The sequence below is a fragment of the Drosophila persimilis genome, unplaced genomic scaffold, assembly GCF_003286085.1.
Source record: "Drosophila persimilis strain 14011-0111.01,24,50 unplaced genomic scaffold, DperRS2 tig00000431-arrow-pilon, whole genome shotgun sequence".
Lineage (NCBI taxonomy): Eukaryota > Metazoa > Arthropoda > Insecta > Diptera > Drosophilidae > Drosophila > Drosophila persimilis.
In genome coordinates, this window is record NW_020825312.1 from 3,763,421 (window position 1) to 3,781,318 (window position 17,898).

At 44.4% G+C, this 17,898-nt stretch overlaps 5 protein-coding genes across 7 annotated transcripts in view; 3 read left to right on the plus strand and 2 right to left on the minus strand.

Annotated features, from left to right (window-relative positions):
• LOC6595926 (protein phosphatase 1 regulatory subunit 12A) overlaps window positions 1–4,711 on the plus strand; it is a 32,722-nt gene extending 28,011 nt beyond the window's left edge. The window contains exons 17-18 of one of the 3 annotated variants that reach the window (XM_026989950.1): window positions 619–705; window positions 2,121–3,278. In XM_026989950.1, the coding sequence (XP_026845751.1) occupies window positions 619–705; window positions 2,121–2,237 (204 nt within the window). In that variant the 3' untranslated portion in view covers window positions 2,238–3,278. Of the gene's footprint in view, window positions 1–618; window positions 706–2,120; window positions 3,284–4,510 lie in introns of those variants that run through there. The other 2 variants (XM_026989951.1, XM_026989952.1) reach the window with 2 other exon arrangements.
• Window positions 4,712–6,933: 2,222 nt separating this feature from the next.
• Window positions 6,934–8,075, plus strand: LOC6596024. Its single transcript, XM_002020938.2, has 3 exons — window positions 6,934–7,106; window positions 7,169–7,509; window positions 7,570–8,075. Exons 1-3 carry the CDS (start codon window positions 6,974–6,976, stop codon window positions 7,870–7,872), a joined length of 777 nt encoding a protein of 258 aa, XP_002020974.1. The 5' UTR covers window positions 6,934–6,973; the 3' UTR covers window positions 7,873–8,075.
• Window positions 8,076–8,081: 6 nt separating this feature from the next.
• Window positions 8,082–10,597, minus strand: LOC6596023 (threonine aspartase 1). The gene is made up of 4 exons (XM_002020937.2): window positions 10,497–10,597; window positions 10,018–10,413; window positions 9,308–9,900; window positions 8,082–9,190 (listed from the first exon to the last, which is right to left on the minus strand). The coding sequence occupies exons 1-4, from the start codon at window positions 10,522–10,524 to the stop codon at window positions 9,107–9,109; spliced, it is 1,101 nt and encodes a 366-aa protein (XP_002020973.1). The 5' UTR covers window positions 10,525–10,597; the 3' UTR covers window positions 8,082–9,106.
• Window positions 10,598–11,031: 434 nt separating this feature from the next.
• On the plus strand, window positions 11,032–16,148 carry LOC6596022 (H(+)/Cl(-) exchange transporter 3). The gene is made up of 10 exons (XM_002020936.2): window positions 11,032–11,309; window positions 11,666–12,002; window positions 12,598–12,764; window positions 12,822–13,025; window positions 13,082–13,714; window positions 13,772–13,989; window positions 14,064–14,624; window positions 14,687–14,850; window positions 14,925–15,138; window positions 15,203–16,148. Exons 1-10 carry the CDS (start codon window positions 11,223–11,225, stop codon window positions 15,291–15,293), a joined length of 2,676 nt encoding a protein of 891 aa, XP_002020972.2. The 5' UTR covers window positions 11,032–11,222; the 3' UTR covers window positions 15,294–16,148.
• On the minus strand, window positions 16,137–17,788 carry LOC6596021. Its single transcript, XM_002020935.2, has 4 exons — window positions 16,871–17,788; window positions 16,536–16,815; window positions 16,282–16,475; window positions 16,137–16,219 (listed from the first exon to the last, which is right to left on the minus strand). Exons 1-4 carry the CDS (start codon window positions 17,698–17,700, stop codon window positions 16,159–16,161), a joined length of 1,365 nt encoding a protein of 454 aa, XP_002020971.1. The 5' UTR covers window positions 17,701–17,788; the 3' UTR covers window positions 16,137–16,158.
• Window positions 17,789–17,898: the final 110 nt, after the last annotated feature.

Genomic DNA, 17,898 nt, shown 5'->3' on the forward strand with positions numbered 1-17,898 from the left:
AAAGAAACGAAAGTCAAAAGCAAAGCAAAGCAAAAGCATACTCTCAGCAGTAACCAACCAACAAAAACAACAAACACACACATAAAACAACAGAAAGCTCTCTCTCTCCCTGTCAGCTCTGCCTATGCTCCTCTTCTGTCCCCGGGAGAGAGAGAGAGTAGTGCTCTCTCTCAGATCTATACATATCCATTCACTCAATAACCAAATCACTCTTACAAAAACACACATGCACAAGGTGTTTTGATATAAGGTGAGGCAGGCATTCCCGTGGGAATGTGCCACCTTGCACCAAATACGCCTTGCCCATGCACTACAAATTTAGCAGCCCCCCCTCTTTCTCTCTCTCTATCTATCTCTTTGCCTCGCTCTGCCTCGTCTCATGTCAAGCTTTTTGCTCGCGTTCTGTCTCTCTACATCGCATCTCTCCTTCGCTGCGATCTCTGTCCAACCAAACCACCAAAAGAACAACACCAAAACTGAACAAGAACTACAACCACAACAGTTACAATATATGTACACTGTACTACAACAACAAAAACCACAAAAAAACCAACAAAATTAGCATATATGCAAAAAAGCAAAAACAAAACAAAATCTTGTTTCATTTCACATTCGCAGACCACTAAAAACTCACTCTCTGAGATTGAGAAACGTGAACGAAGAGCTATGGAACGCAAGCTCTCCGAGTTGGAGGAAGAGCTCAAGGTAATTACAAACGAGTCCTTTGCTATCCGTAAGCCCTAGCGGCTGCCATTGCCGCTGCCACACTATTGTTGCTGTTTGAAATTGAAATTGAAATTGTGTTCTGAGAACAGGAGTCGAAATTATTGATTGCCATCCCTCCACTGTTCTTTGTTTCCCTTTCTTTCTGTTTCCGTTTCCGTTTCTGATTTTACTGTATTTTTGTTTGTTTATTATTTATTTCCTTTTGTGGCCAAAAGTTTTGATTTTTGCTTTTCTTTATCGATATAACCCAGGGCTGCATGCAAACCGCGTTCCAATCTTATTTAGTTCTTAATACCCTTGCAGATATAACGAGTGTATTCAAAGCAAGAGATCCCTGTGATCGCTGACATGGGAAAATATCGAACCGATCTGCAAGGGTATCCTTTCTTTCTCGTTGTGTTTGATTTTCTTGGTTTCTTGATTAACCCATTATTCTTTTAAGAAAATTGATTAATGCGAATTGTGCTTCTGTTCTTAAGATCAGAATCCGTAAATTTGGCTGATTCCTCCGATACCTGCCATTCCCGCTACACCCCTCGCACCTCTCGTTGAAGCAATACGTGCATATTTTCATTAAAATACCTTTCGTTTCTTGCTTTCACCTTTTGGCCAGTTCTGCTATGTATACCATAGGACACCAAGTTACCTAGCCTAGTCCTCTCTGTGGTGGCACTGTTTCTTTCTGATTGATTTGATTTGAAATTGATTTACAATGCCTTATACCTTAAACTGCTGTACATTGAGCGATTGTTTTGATTTCTGTTGCCATTTGTTTTGACCCTCCCCCACTTCTCCACTGGAAATTGTCATCATTATCATTCCGGTTTATCTTTGTTTGTTTTTTGATTTCCAAATACTATTACAAATTGCAATTTCATCAAAGATCAGACATTTTCTCGAGTTCTCATCTACATCGATAGTAAACCATAATTCTCGAGATCTTCATAGCCAGCCATCAGACACTACTCTTCCGTCCATTATGTTTCACTCTCTCTCTCTCTCATCATCTCTTTCTCTCTCTCTATTCATCATTGTCATTGTCAGACTCTCATTCTCTCGATCATCATTGTCACCCTTTTATGATTTTTGGTCACTGTTTCCCCCACATGCGTTACACGTTATCCGTTACACGTTACCCGTTACACGTTACCCGTTACCCGTTACCCGTTGACCGTTATACGTCTATCTCTCGCACTCTCTTAACCGTTATAAAGCAATGCGCTCTCTCTCATTCAAAAACAAAACAAAAAACAAACGCTCACTCAAATTTGTTTTTCTTTTCTCTCTCTCTCTTCCCACGCGCCTCATCGATCGATCGATTGTCTTTATCTTTTCTTGCGTCGCCGCTGTTGTTGTATGATTTCGTTTTGATTTTTTTGATTGGTGATTTTTAGCTGTTGCAGAAGCTAAAGACTGAGAACGACCGCCTGCGCGCCGAGAACCGTGCCCTCACGCGAGTCGTCTCAAAGCTGACCACGTCGGCCCAGAGCCAGCTGGCCAAGGCCAAATAGAGCCATATCGAAACGCATTTCAATCGCCTAAGCACACTCCCCCCACCCCCACCAGAATCACACACTCACAAAAAAAGAAACAACAACAAACAATCTCACAAACGCGCGAATATCGTTATCGTTTCTATATACATACACGCATATATATTGAATACTATATTTAACACATTTTGATGTCGTTTTGAATACTCGAATAAGTATAATCCGAATATATCAGCACTTGTAACAATAATTAAGTGAAATTAGCTCACCTTTGAGCTCATCATGGGGCTTGAGAACCGCTCACTGGTAATACAGATCCAGATACAGATACATACAGATAGAAATACCCACCTATCAATTATTCAAACCTTCGACGAACTCTATGGGTAGCGTAGAAAAAGTGTTTTATATACATATAGTAAAATCTTGTTCCCACGGCTTGTTTTGCTCTAGATCGAAAAATGTTTGCGAATTTATTATGTGTAATCAATATCAATATATCATATGTACTTATGGGAACCACAAACCACTTGAAATTGAACTTGAACGTGAACTGTAACCGCACTGATTAAGTAACGTAAATCAAAACCATCAAAACCGCCACTCGAATCATAGTAAACCCCATTGAAAATCCAGCGAAGCCCAAAAACGCTCAATTGCTTGCCCAATGTGTCCCCCACCATCAGCATCAAAAACACACAGCATCAGCATCAGCACCAGGCCCCGGTCCCGGTCCTGGTTCCGGTCCAAGGATCTGCTCTCTCACTCTCTCTCTCTCTGTCCAGCCGCACATCGGGGGGAGAACGGGAAGGTACAGCAGTGGTCTAGTGGATGCTGGAAGCTTTACGGTAAATCAGACCCTCCACCAGACCCTGACATGTGACATTTCTATGAGCCACCTGCGCCCAAATACTATTATCAGCTGGCTGTTGTTGTTTTGTTGTTATACACATACCACAAAAATAAATATACATAATAAAAAAAAATATATATATATTTTATCTATAACTGTATTATCGAGTGTTTCAAAAACTTGTATCTGATTGGAGCCTGAATTTGTTTTATTAAAGCTGAAGTTGGATTGTAACCTAGGGAGGTGTATGGAAATAATAAGGGACTCACTTGGTTTAAATAAAGAAATAAATAAAGAATAACTTTTAGACTGAAGCCCAAGCTTGATTTGAGCATTCGTTATCTGTCGATTTGGTTTACCTTTTGTACCCCACCTTTTGTTGGCGTCCCTGTACGTCGAATTCCTTTGTATCTTCAAAGATACATTTTTTCGAGCTGAGGCTGCTGAGGCGAATCGATTCAAAGGAGTAAAACGTATCGATTTATAAAATTTAATAATAATATAGATATATGCACCATTTGCGATCCAACTGAAGTTAAATACATACATATATAAATCATTAATCTCGATTAGAACTCTATATTGAATTGTGAAATTCGCTATTGAAAACATTTTGAAGCACTCTGAATGTATATATGCAATAAATATCTACTTAATAATCGTACTTTATTACACATACATACGAGTATACATATAGTATGTATGAAACACCATATTTAGTGTCTATATTCTAACTATTCTATGGAGTTTTTCCTCTTGTTGTTAATATTGTTACAAGTTTTCTATGCCAATTTGTTTATCCTTTTGTGTGTGTTCTCGAAACCAACAGCACAACATACCCATCGACCGATCTTGAGTTATGAAATAAACGAAACCTTTGCCCACTGTCGTTCTTATTCAACATAATGCTGTTTATTGTTTTCCATTCCGTCCCCATGGGACGGGCGTTATCCGCCATATCTCCAGAATGTCAGGCATCCGCATCAGGCATCCGTATTCATGTGATTCATTCGACATTATATGATCGACCGATCTTCAATAGCTTATCATGGCACACGACACGCGTCACGAAGTCATGAAGAGCACACGAATCATTGATAGATTTCATAGAAACTGCTCGTACTATCGGAATTTCCATATAGTTTGTGGTTGCATGCATGTTGTCTCTGGTTCTCTCCTGATCAGGGCGTCCAGATGTGTCGATGTTTTTACGAGTAGGTAATTACTAATCGTTTGTTTGTTGTTTCTGTTGTTGTTGTTGCTGCTGCTGCTGCTGCGGCGGCATCATTCCCCTAACTAACGAAGCATGCCCCACGCACAATCACTCCCCGAACTTGTGCCTTCCCTCTGTGCTCAATGCTGTATCCATATCTTGTGCATATATACATATACCTCTTTCGTATCGTGTGTACTAATTTGATTCCACTTTGATCCACAGCAACTCGATGCGTACAAGTCGGATAATCATCGCCTGAAGGAGGAGAACGCGGCGCTGATTAGAGTAATTAGCAAATTAAGTAAATGAAATGATGTCTCCACTGTACCGCTGCATGGATGGAGGATAATCATCATCGTCATCTGTATCATTGAGAAACAACCCCATTTTTACGTTATTCACCAGCTGGAAACGGGCTGAAAAATGAAAATAAGAGAAGAAATTAAATGAATCAAAACGAAACGAACAGAAAAAAAAGAAACGAAACGAGAAGATAAGAGGAGTGGAGAGGAGAGGAGAAGGAGAAGGAAAGGTGCGAAATTCGCTGGAAGGGGGGAAATGTCAAAATTTTTGTTTATTAATTGTGTTAGATATTTAATCATAAGGTGAAACTATGTTTCTACAATATCGTTGAGAATTGTTTCGTTCGTTTTATATAAAGAAGAAAAATCTTATGTATTTGGTCAAATTTTGTATACAAAGTAGTGAAAATTATTAATTAATAAAATTGCACAGATCAAGCCTAACTGTACGCAATGTAAATCAATTGTGTGAGGATCGAAAGAAAGCAAATTGCAAAAAGCGAAAAAACCTTTACATACAAACTGAGAACATATTCATCAAATGAGCCCTAGTTACAGATTAGTTTAACTACGTAATACATATACATACATACATACATACATACATATATAAATATATACATAAACATATATATATTTTTTTTTCATATATAAATTATATATACACATTGCATATTATATATATTTAGAGCAACTGAATCATAAGTTCGACATTTGAATGTGTAATATCATCGAGCAACCACGAGAGAACCGAGGAAGAGTTGTTTTCGAAACCAGCCCACGCGTCAACGTACTAAGTGTAATCATTATCATCCGTATCATTCGTAATTGTGTTTAGTGTACCACCCTACCCCCGAAACCCCCCCCATATTTTACACCATACCATTATACCATTTTTATACCCACAATGCCCCCGCAATCTGAGGAGCGTACCGAATACAAGCTCCATGGCGCTCTTCTACAATATATATGTAGTTACAGATACAGATACGAGAGCATATCAGGATATGCTGGCCTGCATATGCACTATTACTTCTACTATTCGATTACGTTAATTATTAGTTTCTCCCTCACTTTGAATCGTATTATATCGTACTATATTTTACCTTCGCTTATAACGAAACAAATGATCATACGCCCCTATGCATACATATTTCTGTTATTTATTAAATTCGCCTAAGAGATTTTTGTGTTACTCGTAAATGGAAACGATAAGCAAATGCATACATAAACAAACATACACCAACAACAACAACAACAAAATATAAATTAATATAAATCGTGAATTGTGTAATATGTAAAATTGTGTGAGAAAATATTTAAGAAAATTTGATTCAAATACGAAACTTAATAAATGTGATCGCAAGCAAACTCTGAATATCTTTTGGAATGGTGTCTTATGGTGTTATTTTGATTTTGCATACCCTAATACGTTTTGTTCTCAGCAGATAACAATCTCTGTCGATTTCGTGAGAAATTCCACATATCTCTCATTCAAGGTTTACAATTTCTTTGATAACATACTCGGTAATAATTTAATTATTTGCTGATAAAACGTCTGAAATTAACCCCCGGGCAATCTGTTTGCAGGGCATGCATTGGAAGAAATACCACAACCTTTTTTGGGTTGTATCAACTTTAACGTTGATCAAAGTCGAAAATTAAGGACTAAAGGTTTACTTTGTACCACTCATCAGATAGGGTTTTATTCTTTCGGAATCACTATATCATTATAAATTCTCTAGCAATAATCGATCATAGAAGAATATTTAAAAATAAATGTTGTTCACTGTCACTATTATACATATGATATCATCTCTTGGAAACGATTCGTCTGCATTCAAAAATATTTGGGGTACATTAGGAACCTATTATACCGATTGCTTTACTCTACCTTAACCGGGTATAAAAAGACAATAGCAGTATACAGAGCTCTAAATACAACATAAAAATGCGCTTAGATTACAAATTCTTGGACACACATTTTCAGTCCATGAGTCAGTCAAATGAACCATCCGTATCCGTACAGCCGTAGCTTTAAAGAACTCTAGCCTTGGTTAATTATATCGTGAAAAGCACATCCAGATACAAATGCTTGTTGTTTTTTTTGCTGATATTTGGAGCCACGCCTCGGCAGAAAAAAGCTTCAATAATACTTTATGATGTTAGATTTACGGCTGGGAGACAAGCCAAGCAAAATCTGGCAAATAGCATTATCACATGCAGGACCCATAAACGGTTGAAGGTTGATGCTGATCGTGAATTCCGCGAAGCTTCGGTCTTCCAGCTACTATATAAGGCGCATCGTTTGGAGGCCCCATATCAGTTTGACGCCAAACGTAGAGCAGCCCATCCCCAAACACATCCTTTATCCCGAAGAAAAATGCGGAATACCCTAGCATTTTCAGCCATTGCTGCCCTGCTTCTGGTTTCTGTGGCGGCACAGGAGTGTAACGAGTGTCAGAGCAGCAACGATGCCCTATGTTTGAGCACAACCGAATACAAAAATTGCATGAGTAAGTTCTATGAGGAATTCTGGTTGTTGGCGTAATATCTACAAAGCTCCGTTTTCGCCCAGATAATGTTGCAATTGGCGATACTGCGACATGTCCCACCGGCACCGTTTGCAGCAACACTGCGGAAGTCTGCGTGAAGAGTGAGTCTGTGGATGGTGTTAATATTCTGGACGTGTGTGGCGGCTCAAGCGGTGGATCCAGTGAAGGAAACGGTGAAAACTGTGGTGTCTGCATTGGCAGCGGCAAGTTCGCTTGCGTCAGCAAGACCCAGTATGCCCGATGTGTTGACCAAAAGGTATCCACAACACCGTACCCATGCGGTACGGATGAGACCTGTATCACAGAGGCCCTCGGCACTTATGGAACCCTCTGTGTGCCCAACTGTGCCCTCACTTTTATTGGTGTACGTAACCCGCTCTGATGATATACTTTGAGATATACTAAATCTTTTCTTCTTTCACAGTTGAGTGCATCAACTAGTACTTGCAGCAACGCCGATTATACGCCGCCGACCGTACCCTCTGTTCCTACACAAACTGAGTTGGAGGCAGCCTGCGCACTTTCTGTGAAAACAACTACATTCTTCGACATAGATAATACTGCCGACACGACATGCAGTAGTTATATTTACTGCGAGAAACTTACAGAGTCCACATGGCTTGCCATCTTATACAGTTGCAAGTCCCCTACTCCATACTACAGCGTGGACGCCAATAAGTGCACCGCCACCAAGCCGACCAGGTGTACTACACAGGCCCAGACTTAGTATAGAAACTATTCCTGTGCAGTCCTACCTGCCAGCTCCCCCCTCTAAAAGATGTCCACAGGATCAACATATCTTGCTTATTTTATATATTTTACTGTACAATCTCCTACAACTTTTATAGCTCTGCTAAACGAACTATGAACTCTATACAATTGTGTATGTTCCCGAACGATACGAAATAAATACAAGAAAAAAGTAATGCATAAATATCCACTTTTGATTTGCAATACACATACATATAATGATCCATATTTGACATTTGGCTTAGACTATTCGGGTTCTTACAACTAAACAAAAATATGTGTCTGTTGACTAAACTCCAGGAGCCAGGTCCAGGTGCAGTAGTTAGCTTCAGCGGAAGGAACTCTATGATTTCGGGTGTACAATATATGTATAGCATAAGCTATTGTATTAATTAGAAGCCTCGAGATGTTCGGCAATATCTGCCTGGAAATTCCATAACAAATTACGACAGACAAACACAAAAAGCAATAAACGACGAAACCATTAAAAACTAGAAGACTGAGACTGTTTAAAACACGCACACGTCATAATTAGGCGAATATACAAAATGGATAAAGTAAAAGTAAAAGCAAAAGCATTTACAAACTAATTATGTATTCATGTTGAGGACGAATCAAAGAAAAGATACTAGACCTTGATATTGTATAGGCATATTATAGTTTAAATGTCGTCGAAATTAATGGGTTAAGTTCTGTACATTGATGGCCGTAAACACTTGGACATAAACATTTGCACACATAAATAAGTACGTCAGCGGGTCTAAATATACATACGGATACAAACATACGAATATGATATTCCCACTCGAATCGCATGCCGCTTGCCTGATTTATCTGGCGCACAGTTGCGTTCAACGAGGGGAAATTTCAAATTTCAATATTCGAAAACTTATTTCATTGCGCACACACACAGGCACACACACACACAAACGCCTCAGCTTCTGCTCACACAGATACGGCTTACAACCTACGAGCATATACAAATAAGTACAATGAAAAGTTTTTTTCTTAATTATTCTTAATATTTCATAGAGACAAAGGCAAAGCTGCTGCTGCTGCCTCTTTTTCTTGTGGTGCTGTTGCATTGGCAGCGATTGTCGCGGCAATTAAACATTAAATCAAATGAATTGCAGAATCCCGCAAAAATGACACTGAACGGCGGACAGGATGGGATGGGGCCGGCAGAGACACTGCGGCTGGCCAGCCCCCATCTAAATGCGCAAATGGAAATTATGGCCATTGACGACGCATGATCGGCCCGGGACGCTGTATGTGGGCAGTGGAGAGTGTACAAACTGCAAAAGTAGAAACACACACACACACACAGAAACATACGTACGGAATTAGAAAATGATGGATAGTGGCTGCCTGCACTGGCCTGGCCTGGCATAGCATCGCATTGGCATACAAACCTTTGGCACTTTCTGCGTTGTCGCCATGTAGCCAACGCAAAACGATTGCGTCGTATGGCTCCACATCACCTCGCCGCTGCTCTGCTTCGGATAGTAGAGCAATGTCAAGGCGCCGGCATAGAGATCCTGCTGCTGTGGCAGCAGCGGAGAGTCGAGAAACTTTTGTGTGAACGTCTTGTGCAGACTCGTCACGGCGCAGTCGCTGGTGAAGGCCCCGTTGCATATCTCTCTGGCCAGCAGCGTCTTCATCAAGTACTCCCCGTTGCCGGTCGTGCAGGTGGCTATCGCCAGATCGTCTGTGTCGGTCGCCCAACAGCCAGCACCATATGTTGCCGCCTGGCCAACCCGTCCTGGCACTTTCAGCAGTATTCCGCCGGAACTGCAGCCCGCTGCAGTGTTGCCGGAGCTATCGACGCACACGGCCCCCACGGTGTCCAGAGACGCTGCGAGCTCCACTTCGTTGCTCGCGTCGGGCACAGGGACGGGCTCCTCGGAGGCGGCCTTGTTGTTTCTGCTGCTCACAACCAAATCGTATTTACTCTTGTAATGATTGAACTGGAATTTCGCTTTCGATGAGATCATTAAGCTACTATCTGAATGGAAGTAGATAAATTCATTTAAATTAGTTAAGAGAAAGTTCCATTCATATTCAGATCTGACGGACTGAGGACTATACTATATACATATTTTGTGATATATTGGGTACAAACCATCCACCATTGCACATCCGACTTCGTCGGCATAGCGCTCCGCTCCGCTTCCAGCTAAGACCATGGGCGGTATGCGTTCCAGGAGCTGGGGATTCGACTGTGCCTCACAAATTTGGCGCGCCAGCTGAATGGGATTCTTCACTCGGCTGACATTTGTGCACGCTCCGAAGTTCAGGGTTGATCCGTTCATTATAGCGGCATCGCACTGCACAGAACCGTCCATGCAGAGATTGGAGCCGTAGCCGGCATTCGTGTAGCCGCAGTTCTCCAGTCGAATTATAGCCGCCTCGCACGCATCTACGGCTGATCCCCCATTCCGCAGAATGTCCGTGGCCCGGATGCACGCCTCTTTAATCACCCGTTGGTATTTGGTCTCATCGATGCAGTTTCCAGCCCCTGAAACAATATGCGCCCATCAATCTTCTAGCTGTCTGCCAGCAGCTGCAGCTGCAGCCGCAGCCGCCAAAATTAGTACGAACCTGTGTGCACCGCTACGAAACCGGCCATGTTATTATTGCACTTGTTGTTGTGTTTTTGATGCGCCCAATGCAGTCCACACACGGGCGTAAACAATTTGAAATAGGGATGTTAAATATTCATTGATATCAATGATATGTATGTGTTTCGCATATCATCATCGATATTTTTGTGCGATAAATATTTGTTCGATTGAAATTGTAAAGACCTAATGATGTATCTCAATTATTTTCGCAGTATATTCTACTGATTTTTTTGTATTTTAAGGCACTAGCACGTATTAAAATATGAGAAGAAGAAGATTTCTGGGGTAAGATATGGTACCGTTTTCTCTCGATCTGGCAGCGTAGGATCGATAGACATCGCTACCAGCCGGCTGAGTATTTTTCGATAGTAAAATCGACGTTTCTCCATCTCTACTTTTTTGCAAATAAAATATTCGCACACAAAAAAAATATGCACTTGAACCACTGTAATGTATACTATATAAAGAAATAAATACAAGTTTTGAGCAACAAAATACCCATGTAATCGAATGTACAGCCAAGCACAAGTGAAATGTGAAAAGAAAGTGATTTGTTAGTCGAATAACTGCTTGTGTGTTTGTATTGTGTGACGTGCGCTTGCTGCGCTGCTACTGCGCTGTTACTGCGCTGCACTACTGCAACGCTGAATACGCAACGAAATAGGAAAACCCGATACTATTATTCACACAACAGGCTGAGATAATGGAAAAGTTTCCACTGAAGGGCAGCAGGGAGGCTGCGGCAGAGGGAAACAGCTACATAACCGCCTACCAGACGGTAATGAAAAAGGTAAGCCCACGCATCAAGAATTGAGTGGAATGATAAGCCTGGTAGATTTCCCAATCAGCTACGTGCTACCTACATACATACATACGAACATACGTATTCATACGGTAGTTGCGACGCACACATATTTGGCATAAAGGGGCGGAAATGCTGCTGTTTTCGTGTCCGCGGCTGTGATTTCTGCCTCTGTATGTGTGTGCTGCTGAACGAACAAGCAACAGTGTCAGCGTACTAATGGTAGCTTCCCGCACACTGGGTCGAACAAAGATCTTAATCTTATCAATATCCGAGCGTAAACAAAGAACCAGTATATCGTCTACATTCCGAAATTGCCGCTCTAAATTTGTGTGTTCTTTCAGTCAAACGGTCACACAAGCAGTGCCGGCGCGGAGGGCGAGGGAGATGCCAATTATCACGATCATCCGCTAGCGCCTCACACAAAACTAACCACCTCACTCACAGCGCCGGCCACAGACGACGAAGACATGATTGACATAACGCCGCGCTCCAGTCCAGGCGATGTCATCGGCGGCGGAGGCGGCAGCAGCAGCGGTGGCTACCACCGCGAGACTGCCACAGAGTCGGACACTGAAAGAGATTTCGAGCACGCGGGCAATCATCACAATCAGCGTACAATGCACCATCACCACCACCAGCATGTGCCAACTCACAGTGCCTTCGGCGACCCCATGGACGGTGAGTAGCCCGACATTCCTGATCTGATCCGAGCAAAGCGTTAACTTGTCATTGCGTAAAGCACCGTGTGACACCAATCGCTCCGCAGAGTGTAGTGCGGAGTGTTAATCAAGATCATGATCATATGAATACAGCAGACGGCCGGGCCGGGCCGAGCCGGGCCGGGTCGGGACGGCGACGTCACCTCAATTCTGATGCCGTGGCACAGCTGTACCCGCTTGGCTGCCTCAGTGCTCGGCCGTGGTCTTGTGGTTGTGTGGCTGTGTGGTTTGGTGGGGAATTCAATTAATACATGTGATGATGATTAGCATACAGACATTTATATGTGCAGTGCATCGTTGTGGGGCCAATGTCGCGGTCGCCGATGTGAATTCTGTCCGTCCAGCTGTCTGCCACCTATTGGCAGCTATTTATTTCGATGAAATTTATATGGTACATGATGACAATGCTAATTTATGGAAATATCAGTTTACCTACGCATCAATTAAGATGTTAACACGGCGCTAATAAGATCATTATTGTTAATATAACAAACTCCAGTTGCGCTCAACTCAAGAAACTCAAACGAATGTATTTATTATGTCCATTGCTTTAGGAGCACTTTCGTTCTATGGCTCGTCGGATGTGCAAGATGACATACCTGGCATCGGACAGTATGAAGATTTCCACACCATTGACTGGCAGCGGGACATTGCACGCGACCGTATGCGACATCGCTACATAGTCAAGAAGCGACAGGATTCTGTGTGGGATCTCATCAAGGTAAGTCTATCTATCACCGGCACCATGTCTAAATAAACCAATTTCAACCTCCAACAGGGCTCCATTGATGCCGGCTCTGGGTGGCTGTGCGTTCTGCTCGTTGGCATTGCGGCCGGCTGCGTGGCGGGGATGGTGGATATAGGCGCCAGCTGGATGTCGGATCTGAAGCACGGCATTTGTCCGCCCGCCTTTTGGTTCAATCGCGAGCAATGCTGCTATCCGGCCAAGCAATCGGTGTTCGAGGAGGGCAACTGCTCTACGGTGAGTCCTAGTTCTTGCTTTATCCACACCGATTTCCTCAAACACTTCTCTTTCAGTGGAAAACGTGGCCGGAGATCTTTGGCCTGAGCCGCAATGGAACGGGGCCGTATATAATCTCGTACATCTGGTACGTGCTGTGGGCGTTGCTGTTTGCCTCGCTCAGCGCCTCTCTGGTGCGAATGTTTGCCCCGTATGCCTGCGGATCGGGTATACCGGAGATAAAGACCATCCTGTCGGGCTTCATCATACGCGGCTATTTGGGCAAATGGACCCTGCTGATCAAATCGGTGGGCCTGATGCTGTCGGTGTCCGCTGGCCTGACCCTGGGCAAGGAGGGACCCATGGTCCACATCGCTAGTTGCATCGGTAACATATTCTCGCATCTGTTCCCCAAGTACGGTCGCAACGAGGCCAAAAAGCGTGAGATTCTTTCGGCAGCTGCTGCGGCAGGGGTCTCTGTGGCCTTCGGGGCACCGATCGGAGGTGTTCTGTTCTCGCTGGAGGAGGTGTCCTACTACTTCCCCTTAAAGACGTTGTGGCGTTCCTTCTTTTGTGCGCTGATTGCCGCTTTCGTACTGCGTTCGCTGACTCCTTTCGGCAACGAGCATTCAGTGCTCTTCTTCGTGGAGTACAACAAGCCGTGGATCTTCTTCGAACTTATTCCCTTTGTGTTTCTGGGAATCATGGGAGTAGGTCAATTCTGGCTGCCATATTATTCCTCATTGTTAATCTGGTTTCACTTCTAGGGAGTGATTGGAACGTTCTTTATCAAGGCCAATTTGTGGTGGTGTCGCTACAGGAAGTTCAGCAAGCTGGGCCAGTATCCCGTCATGGAAGTGCTATTTGTCACCCTGGTCACCGGCATCATCTGCTACCCGAATCCCTTCACGCGCATGAACATGAACGAGCTGATCTTTCTGTTGGTTAGCAAGTGCTCACCCGGTGATGTCACTAATCCCTTGTGGTGGGTATATCATTGAATGAATATTTCTGCATGCAAATGATTTCTCAATCGTTTTCAATTGTTTTCCCTTGCAGCGAGTACAAGCGCATGAACATTACCATGGGTAACAGTGTCATTGAGGTCACAGAGCCCGGACCCGGCGTCTACAGCTCCATATGGCTGCTCATGCTGACCTTTATACTTAAACTAGCCCTAACCATCTTCACGTTCGGCATGAAAGTGCCGGCGGGTCTCTTTATACCGTCCTTGCTGCTGGGCGCCATCATGGGCCGCATTGTGGGCATTGGGGTGGAGCAGTTTGCGTATAGCTATCCTAACATTTGGTTCTTCACGGGGGAGTGCGCGGACAGCAATCTCATAACACCCGGCCTGTATGCGGTGGTGGGCGCTGCAGCCGTGTTGGGCGGCGTCACACGCATGACGGTCTCCTTGGTGGTCATCATGTTCGAGCTGACGGGCGGCGTGCGGTACATTGTTCCGCTGATGGCAGCTGCCATGGCCTCCAAGTGGGTGGGCGATGCTTTGGGTAGACAGGGCATCTACGATGCGCACATTGCGCTCAACGGTTATCCGTTCCTCGACAGCAAGGAGGAGTTTGCGCATACCACGCTGGCCGCAGATGTAATGCAGCCCAAGTGAGTGATGCCCCTGACGAGCTGGTATTTGTCCAATTGAATTAACCCAACTCTATTTTTAGACGCAATGAAACTCTTAATGTCATCACGCAAGACTCCATGACTGTGGACGATGTGGAGAACCTGCTGAAGGAGACCGAACACAACGGCTATCCCGTGGTGGTTTCCAGAGAGAATCAATATTTGGTTGGCTTTGTTTTGCGCAGGGATCTTAACTTGGCCATCGGTGAGTGCTGCTCTTCTACGTTTGCAGTAGAATACCCTGTATATAGCCTATAATAATATTCGTGCTTCTTGTAGGAAATGCCAAACGTCTAATCGAGGGCATCAGCAGCAGTTCCATAGTATTATTCACCTCGACCACGCCAACCCAAAACTTGGGACCCCAACCTCTCAAGTTGAAAAAGATACTCGATATGGCGCCCATCACGGTGACAGATCAAACGCCGATGGAAACGGTAGTGGATATGTTCCGTAAGCTGGGCCTACGGCAGACCTTAGTCACACACAATGGGTGAGTGTTCTATTCTGGGATAATATTATATCAGTTAGTTCATGCTGTCCACATTCCACTGCAGTCGCTTGCTCGGTGTCATTACCAAGAAGGATGTGCTGCGTCATGTGAAACAAATGGATAACGAAGACCCCAATACGGTGCTCTTCAATTGAATTTATCAGCCAATCGGAAGCTGGGCGACCGCCGTCATCGTCGCCGTCGCAGCCGCTTCTAGTTATTACTATCGCAACACCCACAATATTTGATATGTGCAAAGTGCAGATTGCAGCCTAGGCTTAAGTGAAAAGTTGAAAGTGTGGATACGGTGTGGAAGGAGGTTGACTGGATTAGTAAATCGCATGGATCTGAGTAGCAAAGTTATGATAGAGTCGGACGTTCGCAGGTGGGAGATTTAGCAAAATTGTGTGCAGTTCTATTATATATTTATATAACCCGTATATCTCGTTAATTGTATGTTAATTGTATAATTTATTCTACGCTAGGGCAAGTGTTTCAATACAAGCAAAAGTATTCATCTATTGCCATTTTGTAATTATGTCATTCTCTCTGTGGCTCGTCTGCAACCCGATACTTTTCTTTGCCCTATACCTTATCATTATTTTTTTATATACAAAATGTATTTACCACAAGCCTGATAAAAAAGTGTACACTATTGAATGTTTGGCAATGTAGATCGTGTTGAGAATGTTTTACTTTGTGAATTTTATGAGAACTTTATGGCGCAGTTTTAGCGCAGTTTGCCCCCGAGATACCCGAAATAAGTCGATCTAACGCAATAGTTGTTATACTTTTGTTGCATTTTGCATTTTGTTCGAAATTCTAAACAGAGAAACTCTTGTTTATAAAAAAAAAAGAAAAATACATAGTATATATATCTACACATGGTATTTGTTAGAGATCTGAGAAATTTTAAAATAAACTCGTGTAAATAGCAACCCTATGAGAAGATTAACCGTACACTAACTTAAGCAGTCATGCAAATACAAGCGATTATATCAAGACCGAAACATGAATCTTTCAATGCTCCACGTAGAATATCTGAAACTCGTCGCCATAGAGGCCCGTGATCAACCAGCACCTGTAAGAGAGTTTCAAATGCACTTAAAGGGCACTCGTGCGGATCAAAGTCATGCAACCAACCCATTGTCACTGCTCCGGATAAGGCTGCCTTTGCCGCGCAAGGCCCCCTTGACATGCGCATGCGCACCATCGCTGACCCTGTAGTATTCCAGAGCCCCGTCGCTGGCGGGACAGTAGATGATGTTTCCATCACGGCTGCAGGCGACGACGTTCTTGAAGGGCAATGGTATCTGCACAATCAACTGAGCCATGTCCTGCCAGAAAGGAGACATTGTTAACAGGAGGATGATATGGATTTGAGAGGACATAACCACCTCGTCCGCGTGTCGCATGTCATGGTAGAACGCCTGGCCGCTGAGGTCGCAGCTGAGCACGAATTGGTGGCCTGCCATTTCCGTCCTGAGCAGCGTGGAGACCATGAATCGATGTCTACGCAAGGCCAGCAGCTGTAGCTGTTTTTTCGCGGATGCGGCCTGGCGACCAGTGCTCCAGCAGCGGAAGGTGCCGCCATCGTTGGTGCCCACGACAAAATCATCTATTCCCAGGGCCACCATTGCCGTCAGCTCCGAGGTAACAGTGCCAGGCAGACAGTATCTGGCAAAGGGGGTATAACTAGACGCGGCTACATAGACCTCTCATTATTACTTACTCCCAATCCAGGGTCATCTGCTTGCTGAGGTCCCACTGGCGAATGGAGCCGTTGGCATAGCAGGCGAGCAGAAGCGTTTCCGTAACCCAGTCCAAGGCGACGGCTGCACCCTGCGCGGAGGACACGCTGTACATCTGTTGGATGTCCACATTGGCGTCACTGCCGCCCCCTCGAGCCTGCTCGTACAGCCAGACAAACAGCTCTCCGTCCATGGTGGATCCCGCGAACATGTGCTTGTTGAACGGATTCGTGCACAGGCTGCGCAGGCAGGACTTCAGCGGCAGCGTCTTGACCTCCGAGTAGATCACAAAGTTGCCATGGGACATTCGCTGGGGCACGAATAGCTTCAGCTGCTGGTCCACATGCTCGCACCAATCGTCGTGGGGGGCCACCGTTGTGACCACCAGCACGGGAGCGTTGTTTGTGTGGACACACAGCCAAATCGCCAGCCCCTGCGAGTTCTCAATGCCGCCCATGACTATCTTCTGGTAGGTGTACACCTTCTGCTCTTCCTCCAGGGTTGCCTGGCTCATCGTCTGCTCATCCATCAGGGGCGTGGGGTGCATCAGTTCCTGCTCCACCATGGGACATATCTGGCGCAGCCACTTGGCCAGCGCCCGCTCGTCGTATTCGACAGCCGCGCTGCTGGCGACCCGTTGCTCTGTTTGGGTGGCCGCATGCTGCTTCTCCTGTGTTGCGGTGCCGGCATCTGCGCTTGGTGGCGGCGGATCCGTGCCCGTGCAGTTGTCCACCAGTGCGTACTGTTTTTCCAGAGGCTGCGTTGCCGGAAATTCGACGACGGGCGAGTTGTAGTGCGAGAGTACGTCCATTTTCAGCGAACACTAAAGAGCGAGTGTTGTGCCTGGAACGACGGGCTGCCCCGTAGCCATGGCAACGGGCAACCCTAATGCTTGTGGAACTAGCAGTTTAAATGTCCGAAGCAATGTCCATTGTGGCGATCGGTCTTAGGAACCCCCTATTTAGCTATCAAAATCACATGTTAGCTATGCGAATGCAAATAAAACCAA

Excerpts from the sequence above, each read along its gene's own strand:
- LOC6596024 (XM_002020938.2), top strand. The coding sequence starts at position 6,974 with ATGCGGAATACCCTAGCATTTTCAGCCATTGCTGCCCTGCTTCTGGTT. Across the intron at positions 7,107-7,168 it reads CGAATACAAAAATTGCATGA|ATAATGTTGCAATTGGCGAT; the intron begins GTAAGTTCTATG and ends GTTTTCGCCCAG. Across the intron at positions 7,510-7,569 it reads GTGCCCTCACTTTTATTGGT|TTGAGTGCATCAACTAGTAC; the intron begins GTACGTAACCCG and ends CTTCTTTCACAG.
- LOC6596022 (XM_002020936.2), top strand. The coding sequence starts at position 11,223 with ATGGAAAAGTTTCCACTGAAGGGCAGCAGGGAGGCTGCGGCAGAGGGA. Across the intron at positions 12,765-12,821 it reads CTGTGTGGGATCTCATCAAG|GGCTCCATTGATGCCGGCTC; the intron begins GTAAGTCTATCT and ends AACCTCCAACAG. Across the intron at positions 14,625-14,686 it reads GCAGATGTAATGCAGCCCAA|ACGCAATGAAACTCTTAATG; the intron begins GTGAGTGATGCC and ends CTCTATTTTTAG.
- LOC6596021 (XM_002020935.2), bottom strand. The coding sequence starts at position 17,700 with ATGGACGTACTCTCGCACTACAACTCGCCCGTCGTCGAATTTCCGGCA. Across the intron at positions 16,816-16,870 it reads CAGATGACCCTGGATTGGGA|ATACTGTCTGCCTGGCACTG; the intron begins GTAAGTAATAAT and ends CCCCTTTGCCAG. Across the intron at positions 16,476-16,535 it reads ACATGCGACACGCGGACGAG|GACATGGCTCAGTTGATTGT; the intron begins GTGGTTATGTCC and ends CCTTTCTGGCAG.
- LOC6596023 (XM_002020937.2), bottom strand. The coding sequence starts at position 10,524 with ATGGCCGGTTTCGTAGCGGTGCACACAG. Across the intron at positions 10,414-10,496 it reads TTTCGTAGCGGTGCACACAG|GGGCTGGAAACTGCATCGAT; the intron begins GTTCGTACTAAT and ends ATATTGTTTCAG. Across the intron at positions 9,191-9,307 it reads CAACGCAGAAAGTGCCAAAG|TTTGTACACTCTCCACTGCC; the intron begins GTTTGTATGCCA and ends CTACTTTTGCAG.